We start from the raw sequence: 10,470 nt of genomic DNA, 5'->3' as shown, positions 1-10,470 counted from the left end.
TACTGAAACATACAATTTGGTTAAATCTTTACTACTAGCTTTTTTTAAATATAGTTAAAATTCTGTTATATTGTCGTCGAGTAATTTTTGTCTGTCTAAAGGAAATGTCGACTCAACAAAAGCCAAATTTCTCTGCTATGAAAAACGTCTCCGTAAAGAGAAATATGTGAAGGTTGTGAAGGTGTTCAATCAGAAAATTTTCACTGTGTATGAATCAGATACAGAATATTCTTTTTTGAAGATTATTTGTAAGCTTAGGTGCAAATTTATAATCTTAATCGTCTCTTTCAATAAAGGAACTCATTTAATATTTGTCTTGTTATAGGGACAACTAATAACTTAACGAAAACCAAAGAGTTATTACAGAAAACAATAAGTTAAGCTTGGTTTCACTTTGTATATCATAGAATAAAAGATCTCTATTATTGTATTCATCTTTCTTAAGTTGCATTCTTTGTCAAGCAAATGAGGTACTTACGTTTTGAAGACTTCTTGAAATGATAAGCTGAATCTAATGTGTGAATTCAGACAAGCGAAACTTTTGGCAGAGTTCAAGTTGAAGTTGTCTAAAGACCTCTCAACCCACCACTCGATTTCAGTGAGTTGTGGGTTCCACATAACGGTTATTGGCTACCCAAAGTGCTGTTTCATTCTTTTTTACGATTACTGGCATCGTATGTGGAGTAAATGCTGTCCGCATATGTCTGTGATAGTGGTAATTGTCATGTAATAAAAGAAGAAACCACAGAAACATTGCTGACAACTCTTGATGAGACGACAACAAACTCCCGCTTCAACCTGCAACCCCAAGAAGGTGGCATGCCCCCTTACCACTTACCACACAAAATAAGCGAGTCAGCAAAGTGTCGGCAAGTTAATCTCTTCAATTCGAGCACACGAGTAGTGAAAACAAAAGCAGATTCAGGTTGTTGAAGAAGGGGAGGGAGAGTTGAAGAAGAGCGCTAGACGAAGGTCATGTACTCGCTGGTAATTATTGGACCTTGTGTCATGTTTAACCCACTCGTAAATTATAGAGATCCTTATAGCTAATATGTAATTTATGACCAGCTTGTTGCAAAGAAAACAAAAAAATAGATGACCAAAAAATATATAAACCTAAAGTTGAGTGTGCTCAACAGAGAAACATGTCGTAAAATGTAAAACATATATTTAATTGTCACATAACTATTTTCTTCTAATAAGTATAACACAAATAATGTAATTCAGAATTAACATACTTGTAGAATAGTTTGATCTACATTTTATTTATTTTATTTTTGTGACTTTAATTATTAACAGTTGACACTACAAAGTACTTTTCCATTACAATAATGAATTTTAGTAAAATAGTTTATGATTATATTAAATTTCCATATAAATGTCTTTTTTTCTAATAAATAAAGTATAAATATTATAATGCAGAATTAAAATACACTAGTTTATTTATATTTGTATCTTAAACTATTGACAGTCCATACTAAGAAATACATGGGGCGGTTGTTCAATCAAACAAATAATGTTATTACATTAATTGGAGTTTTCATATATTATAGAAAACTTGGACAGAAACAATCTTTCATTAATTTTATACTTTCTAATAGGGTTTCCTTTATTTTAAGCGCTTAACAATACTTTCAAATTTTACACTTTGTCATCAAAACTTTTTAGAATAGAATTTCAAATTGTTTTTGCTACCATTAAGTGGGTTTACACTCTTTTACACTCTCAGTGCAGGGTATAAAAAAAAAGAAAGTATCATTTTACATCGCACGTAAAACAAATGCGACCGGATTTGGCGGACATTAGCCGCAGGAAAGGACCAAAAGCCAGATACTTACTTTGTGGTCAACATTTTGTGGCGTGGCAGCACGTGTGTTGACCTTTTGCCTGGATGGAGGCCAGATGAACCCATATCATTGCCCGCAAACAACCTTTTTTGCAATCTAATTACAGTTGCCCCTCTGGTCATGGAATGGGAAATAAGGTGTAAGGTGTAAGCTGCTCACACACAACATTGCTTTAAAGTCGCAAATATGTCTGTGAAAAGAGAGCGAGTGAAGAGGAGAAGAGCGAACACTTTAAATAATCCATTAGCGATTACAGAATTGACATTGACTAGAGCTGGGCGCATTTCAACAAAAGGGCTTAAAAGCTAAAACCTGTTGAGTCGCTGCTCAATTCCCCGAACACTTGCCAAACTAAAGCTAAAGCCAAAGCCAAACACTGAAGCTGAAGAAAAACTCACCCAAACCCTTTGGCCCATTTTTTGTCTACCCTCAGCCGCATCTTAGACAAGCTTCTTGGCTCACAGATTATGGCTGCTTTGAATAACAATCGATGGCGCGACAATGCCATTGCCGATGATGGAGATGGAGATGCAAATGGAAGTGGCTGCCAGTTCCCTTAGCGCCCTGGCCACTTCCCTCCCTCTTTCATCCATCCATCGTTTTTGTCCTGACATTTTATTACTGTCTCGACTGCATTGCTTTGGTTACTTTACATGCGGTTTCTTCTACACTCTTTTGGCTTTTGTCTCAGCCATTTCCATCTTTATATCCATTCAAGTGCAATAAATTGTTTTTGTCAATGCCAAAGTGAATCTTTACGACGAAACCTACAAAAAATTGACCAAGTTTGAGAGTGCATCAAATATTTACTCACTTCCCATCATTGTAGAGCAAGCACTTGAACTCTTAAAGCCGATTAAGTGATTGATTAATGAAGCTATTCAATAACAAGTTCAACTTGAGTGATTTCAATATCATTAATCTACATGTTATGCATACTAATTAAATACTCATAAGAGTCAATAAATTCAACTCACCTTGAACTGTTTCATTTCCTGGGAGAGTTTTAAAAAGTTTTTTTACGTTAACGTTTATTAATTTTCAAATGCGGGTTTGTTTATGAGTCAAGCTTTTATATAATAATTTTCTGAAGAAAATTATCAACACATTTGGAAACATTTTTATTACATCATCAACAACTTGTTTACATGAGAAAATCAAGTATATAAAGTGGGCACTTCAATCGTAACTTCTGTTCTGAAAGCGTACACACTTTAGCTCGTTAATTAACGATTAATAAATTTGGCTTAGATCATTAAGGCTTATTGCTGACAGCTTTAAAAAATGTGAATTTGAAACGCTTATTAAAAATACACTTCAATGTCGGAGCTGGAAGATTAAAGGTAATCGCTGAGCATTAAAGCAAATATAAACTCCAGTAGGGAAAAAGTTAAAAACAAGCCGCTAAGCAAACGTTTTAACGATCATATCATTTCAATATCATTTGTTTAAATATGCGGTAAATGCACGAATATTAAAAAAAAAAACAATTGAATTATCATACAGTTGTATTTCATCTGAAATGGGGGAAGTATTATTATTATTTTTTTTTATTTTACTTAATTTTTTTTTGTTGTTGTAGTATTTTTAGTTGATGGCCAAACAATGCGCATGCCAAAGTCAGCAAAGTCGCAATAATCATAAATAATTCCATTACAATAATTAGTAATGCATACTTAATGGTGCTTGCCATCAAATAATTGACAAAATATCTTCCAAGATCTCTCGCTAACAATAAGCAATAAGACGCAACAAAATCTATACACAGACCGCAAGGCAAGGCTAGAAGGGGGCGCGGCACAGTGACAGGCAACCGGAGTTGGCGGAGACACCTCAAGCCGAGAGGTCGATTCAAAACGAATTAATCAATGAGGTAATCACAATCAAGCAGCAAACAAAAATCAACAAGTTGTGTATGTAAATATATATGACTTTCGTCGACGGTTTTTGCTCTGTGACCCACTGTGCGATCGATCGTCGCCTTTGGGATGACAAAAACGCACAAAAAAACACAAGTAAATTTTGATTTCTTGAAAATAACAGCTAATGAATACACTCTCAAGTCCACAAAATTAGCTGCTTATGCTATAATTAATTCATTAGATTTTTTTGCATACTTTCATGAACTTATTTATTTAACATTGAAATTTAAACTGAATATGAAATGTATAATTAAAGTTAGTTTAACAAAAATTGCGGTTTAAAAATTTCCTTAAAGTAAAGAAATACATTTTTAATCATTACTTATTTATTTATTATTTTTTTTAATTTAAATAAAGAGGTTGTAAATAAAAAAGAGTAAAGCTAATTCATGATTTTCTTTTAGATTAAAAAAACTTTACATTCATTCAAAAAAATGAAAAAAATTTAGTTGAACAAATTGATTATTATTGATTATTGATTATTTTTAAAATTAAACTTATATACATACATTAAAATAATAATAATATAATAATTAAAATAATAATAATAATAATATCTTAAAACAATGATCATTAAATTCAGGTTTATATGTTCGCAGAAAGCTGTTCAATTTTAATTTCAAATTTTAGTCAAATTGTACCATAAAAATATAATGAAGTAAGAAGTAAGAAAAAGTTAACTCAATTCTTAATTTTCCTTTAAATTAAGTAATATCATCATTACTCGTATTCCTAGAAAGCTAGGAATAAGTAACATATTTGTGTTTTTCTTTGTGATTAAAATAAAACGACATAAAATAATTTTTTAAAATAATGATCACTAAACCCAGTTTTGAATTACTTCAAGAAAACTGTTAAAAGTTAATTTCACGATTAATAAAATAATAAGATTGCATAAAAATAAACTAAACCGAATCAAGTTTTTCCTTGAGCTCAAAATAAAAGTGCATTAATATAATTATTTAAAACAAAGACCGTTTCCATTTTTTTAACATTTCAAGAAAGCTGTTAAATTCTTAACAGTTTTCTATCCTATTTTGGGAAAGTTGCTACCGTTAATTGAGCAATTATGATCGCAGACGAAGTCAAGCTAAAGTTCAACATGTTCGTAAACTCAACCAAATATTGCTGCATAGACAAATTTGACGCTCTTTAGATCCAAATTTGTTTTGTAATGCAACCTTGAATTGAACGTATTCCTGTGGTTAATTTGTATAGGAAAGCAAGGTAATCACCATTGATATTTTATAGAGTGAACCTCTTCCTTATTCGCATAAGCGTGGCAAATTTAATGAGCAAGTTATTAGACTTGTGTGCGATGAATGTTACTCGAATCTGAAGCTAGCAATTTGTTAGCGTCTACATAAATTTGGCTCATAATTTGTTCTGGCTGCGTTGTCGTTGTTGTTGTCGCTGTCGTTGCCACACATCCAAACTCACAACAAAAGGCCATGCCACTTCATTAAAAAGAATCTAACGGCGCAGAGGCGGACGAGACGGATCTGGTAGCAGACGCAGAGGTGGGGTAGGGGGAAAGGGGAACCGACAGCGGGAAGAATGACAGCGGCAACTGAGAAGCAGAAGCTTACAGCGCTGCTGTGAACAGCGATCGCAGTTCAGTCGTCAAACGGCAGCATTTAACTAAAGTCGCAATCGCGGAGTGGGAGAAACTTAACAAAAAAACAAAAAAAAATACCTCTGACTGAGATCGAGTTAATAGAGCGTAGTTAACGTAGTGTTCCATATTTTTTGGTGATTTAACGAAATGTTCGGCTTTCGTCATATTTTGGTAATTTGATTGATTGATTGAGTTTTTACGCTTGATCTGTGTCTAAGTTAAGCTTGAACTTTGCAGCTGCTCTTGGTGGCACTGTGGGCTGTGCTCGCCATCGGTCTGGCCAAGGAGTCCGAGGAGCTGGTCAAGGAGGAGGTGATTGAGATCGAGAACAAACCGCAAAAGGTCATACACGTCATTCCGCAGGAGCTGCCGGTGAGACAGGATCGCAACAAGGATCAAATGAACTCGGAACTGTTTCAGATACAGACACTGCGACCGGGCGGCAAGGTGGGACGCCAACGGCAGTATTTGGACTCGAGACGCATGCGTCCGGCCGCCAAGCATGGTGAAGCAACGCTGAGCGCATTAAAAAACTCGAACACGTTCGAACTAAAAGCCTTTCCCAAGCAGAAGCTGAAGACAAAGCAGCAGAAGCAATTGCAGTTCCCCCCCGAAACTAAGAGCAGTCCCAGTGATCCGGATACGGCGCTCCCCATACAGGTGACACCCGGCGCCTATCCCATCTATTATGTGGTGTCCAAGACGAACGGCCGTTTCGGCAAATTCCCCATCAAATCCTTTCGCTCGCCCGCCGAGTTCGCCAAGTATCTGATCAAGAGCAAGGCGGAGCCGATACCGCGCAACCAGCGATTCGAGACTGCTCCATTGGTGGTGACTCCGGTAACGACTCCGGTGGCGACTCGGGCGACGACCGAGGGGTCAGTCGTGAGACTGTTAGTAGGTAGTAGCTTGACTGCTTTGTGATCTTGCACGCGCGCGCTCATTGTATGCTTAGTTAAATTATTATTCACCATAATTATAATTGCTAATTACCACAAAACTTATACTAATTACTACCTAACATATAATGTACTCGTAATCGTATTCGTACTCGTACACGTACTCGTATCTAGATACGATATCTTGTATCTTGTAACTCCCCTCAAAACGAACCCATGTACCCCCCACGTACCCCACAACATGCTTGCCAAAAATGAACAAAAAAAAAACACAAAACACAGAAATAAACGCCTCTTGAAAATGCCTCATTTCATACCACTTACTACACACACAAACTACAACTCAACTCAACTCAAGACCCGATCAGCAGTCTTAGTTCTTGGTCAAGTGTCTTGACTTGTTGACTGCGAAAAAAGACGTTTGCTTGAGTCATCGACCAAAAACCAAGCGCACAGAATCTGAAATCTGAAAATCTGTTAATTGTTGGCGATTCTTCCTCTGCCTTCTCCGTTTCAGTCGCAATTACATGGAGCACAGTTAGGAAACAACTTGTTTACTGTTTACAGTTTGTCAGTTTGTCATTTATGCAAATTCTTCTTCGCTATTAATTCGAATGAAATTTTCGTATAATTAAAATACACATTCGCGTTTATTCGCATTTACATATGATACTCAAAGCCCATGTTTCCCCTACAACAATAGATACAATTTGATTTATTGTCTTCCCCTTCCCCCTTTGCAGCTACTCAACTCTTTACGTAGACTTCTTTCTTTTCAGCCTTACAAAGTTTCAACGATGTCGCCTCTTCTCTTGATTTCTTTTCAATTTTGTTTATTTTTTTTTGTAATTCGCTTCACGGTTCGCCAAACTTTCTCCAAACGACATTAGCACCTTTTAGCACAACTGAATAGCATATAGAATAGAATATTATGCTTAAGTCTTAGCATTAAAAAGATCGATATTATTCTAAAGTAGAAAGCGAGAAACAAAACAACCAACAAGCAGAAAATTATCACAAAAGTAGATTTAAATTCCTAATCACAGGGAAAATACATAAAATGTGACAGTTCTACCAAATTTGCCATCCATTGTTATCTTTTTTTAGAAATTGCTTAACGCTCTAATCGTTCTAGAGTAAAGTTATGACCTCACAGAAGATTCCACAGTTTAGCAGAAAAAAATCACATTTTAATTGACTGACTAGCAAGAGAAACACATTTAATACACTACTATTTTTGTTTTCTTCTTTTTCTGAGCTTATAGCGTCTTTAAGTTTTTTTCGTTTTATGCAAATGAAAAGGTTTTAACGTCATAAAGATTGCTCATTAAGAGATTTGGTCGTGAAGTCTAGTTTCATTTGCAGTTTAGTTCTTAAGCATTTTAGAGACTTTTTAGAATTGATACTAAAATAAGGTAATTATCCTGAACCATCTTATCCTAATATCCCTTATTCAACAATACTTATTTGTGAATTTTCTCTATTTCCTTTTATTGTTCGTCGTTTCTTTTCATCAATTGTTACTAAAAGGTAAGTCTGCTGGTGATCTTCAAACTTTCCCACTTTATACATCGTTTTTTTACTATGTATAGACCCTCCCATGATACCCTACTCCCCGATTGTCTTCAACTTTAGGGCAGGGAAGCCCAAGGATTCGCCTTGAGAACACCCAAATACCAATGCGTAACTTATTAACCTATATTTTCATCAAACTTTTCTGTCCCTTTCTCTCTCTCTTTTATTATCTATAGATATCCTTGTCAGTTTCCTTTAGTCAATTTGAAGTATCTGCCATAGTTATATGATCTTTTTAATCATGTTGTGGCTGCTCCTTGGCCTCTTTCCTGGGACTTTATGGGAAACGATGCCAGGAATCGATAAGTTCAGCAAGCGCTGTCAAAATGAGTTGAAGAACAAGTAATTTGTTTTAATTGCGAATCACACGTGCAATTTTATCGACACACTCGCAATTCGAACAATTATTAATTGCGACTTGAAGAAGAAATGATGATGGAGAGCGCGCCCAACAGGAAATCACAAATACGAGTTACAACCCCAGGGCGAAGCCAAGAAATTGATGCGCTCGTAATAATTATGATATTGTGTGGGAGTGGCAAACCAATTGGTTAAGGAGGAAGGGAATATGGTAGTCTATTGTCCGTGTTGTTGTCTTTGTCCTTTGCCTCGTTATCCCATTCTCTCTCACTCTCTCTCTCTCTCCCTGACTGTTGTTCTCTGTGGTTAATCATGGCTTGCGCCTCGTTCCACGGCGTTTCTCATTACTTTTGCTCATTTCGACGTCTCATTTCATTTCGTATATATGTACACATGTATGGGTAATGAACTTTGGCATACACCCACACACACAAACACACTGGAAGAGCAGGCATGACGAACAAAGTGTGATATCGAAATTTCCCAAAGGATTCAACGCCATATTTTAGTCACGAAAAAAGATTCGCGTGCTGGAAAAGTTGCCACAGCGAAAAACTTTGACAGCAAGTGCGTGAACGAAAGAAGGCAAATTCCAGCCAAAAAGGATGGCTTCTTCAACGAACACAACTCTCTGTAGAAACATTTATATTCACATCTGTATATATGTATATATAATCAAGCGTAAAAATGCGAAATTAATCAACTTGAGCATCGGCGTCTGCGTCTCAAGTTAACAACGCAGAAAAAATTGAATTAAAACTTTTCCTGCCAAAACTGGCAACCGTCAACCATCGCTCCCCCGCTCTCTCCCTGCTCTCTCTAGCACCCTTTTTCTGTGCATCTTGTGAAGAAATTCAGCTCGTCGTTCCTTGGCTCTTGGCTGGCTCTCTTATTCAATTATGTATTTGCGCTTGTCCTGCAGTAAAAATTACAATCTACACGACAAGTCAACAAAATTATGAACACTCCTGGGCAGTAAAAAGTAAATAAAATTCGCTCTCGAGAAAAATACCCAAAAAAAATTGTAAGCAGACTAAATCGTGGCACGACTGTCGGATACTCTATAGGAAAACTTGAAGTCACGAAACTGCAAGAGGAAACAGATGTAATGCAACGAACCCTAGATGGCGCCAACTCCACTGAAGAGAGTTCTTAACTGTCTTGCATTAAATATAGTTGATTAAGTACAAGGACATATATTAAAAATCAAATGATAACAAAAATATGTTTAAATATGATTTGTTTTTTGAATGACTCAGATTTATGGGATTCTCCTGCGTGAACCTATAAAAATCCAGGGTAACAATATATGTGAACTTTTCTCAGAGCGACGCATTTTTTTCCCTTATTTCTTGTGGTCTTTGCTCTGGCCCAGCATTGCGGTAATTGCAACTCTCGCCGTCCTGTGGGAAATGTGAAACAATAAATGAAAATAAATGAATTTTTGTTAGCCGAATGGCCACCTGCCACAACCACTTCCACGCTTGCCCCAAGGCAGAGGTCGACAAACCGCGGTCCAAGCGGCTTGAAACGACAAACTAAATGCCTCAAAATATCCACGGAAAAACTCGGAAAATTTCATTAATAAAACCATAATGCTGGCGAATTTGATTCACTTACCGTGCATCAATATTGTTGAGTCCTTCATTTTGCCGGTCGTCTTGGCTAAGTACGTAATTTATAAGACAGCACAAATGAAATGTCAAATAAACAAGTGAAAATGCGAAAATGCGACCCTTTTCCCAATATCGTTTTACGTCGTCTTTAAATCGAAACCCCTTTCACTGGACTCAACCACCCCGCTAAGGAGCCGCTGAGACTGAGGCACTGAGACAATTTCGAAAGCGAGTCGAAAGCCATTTTATCAAAAATTAATGTGTAGTTTGAACACTTTGCGACATTATGCGAGCGTCAGACGGGTTAAAAGGCGATTGCAACCACGATGTGGTAAGAATGTGTCGAATTGTCGCACAGTGGTTCAAAAGGCTAGTTAAATGATCTACGGAATAAGAGATATAGAATGAATGTTGAATGAATTATGTTGCACTAAAATAAGTTACATAAGTTCTTATGATTCATAATCTATTCTCTGGAAATTGTAATTAAATTTGAGATATTTTGTCATTAAGAATATAATATATAAAATAAATAAATTTTATGCAATTGAATGCAATGTATAAAAAAATATTCATTTGAACATACTTTTATAAAAAATTTGTATTTATGAGAGAGAAATGAGATTTATATTC

The 10,470-nt window shown here is 36.0% G+C and overlaps 1 protein-coding gene across 1 annotated transcript; it reads left to right on the top strand.

The window, feature by feature from the left end:
* Positions 1-5,389: 5,389 nt before the first annotated feature.
* LOC117571488 (uncharacterized) lies at positions 5,390-6,591 on the top strand. Its single transcript, XM_034253656.2, has 2 exons — positions 5,390-5,558; positions 5,625-6,591. The coding sequence occupies exons 1-2, from the start codon at positions 5,535-5,537 to the stop codon at positions 6,309-6,311; spliced, it is 711 nt and encodes a 236-aa protein (XP_034109547.1). The 5' UTR covers positions 5,390-5,534; the 3' UTR covers positions 6,312-6,591.
* Positions 6,592-10,470: the final 3,879 nt, after the last annotated feature.

Source organism: Drosophila albomicans, chromosome 3 (genome assembly GCF_009650485.2).
Source record: "Drosophila albomicans strain 15112-1751.03 chromosome 3, ASM965048v2, whole genome shotgun sequence".
NCBI lineage: Eukaryota > Metazoa > Arthropoda > Insecta > Diptera > Drosophilidae > Drosophila > Drosophila albomicans.
The sequence above is the reverse complement of the archived record's forward strand: the minus strand, read 5'-3'. Positions and strand labels throughout refer to the sequence as shown.

What these genes read in the sequence shown, in the direction of transcription:
- LOC117571488 (XM_034253656.2), top strand. Translation starts at nt 5,535, where the DNA reads ATGTTCGGCTTTCGTCATATTTTG. An exon ending in TCGGCTTTCGTCATATTTTG is followed by an intron (nt 5,559 to 5,624) that starts GTAATTTGATTG and finishes TGAACTTTGCAG; the next exon opens with CTGCTCTTGGTGGCACTGTG.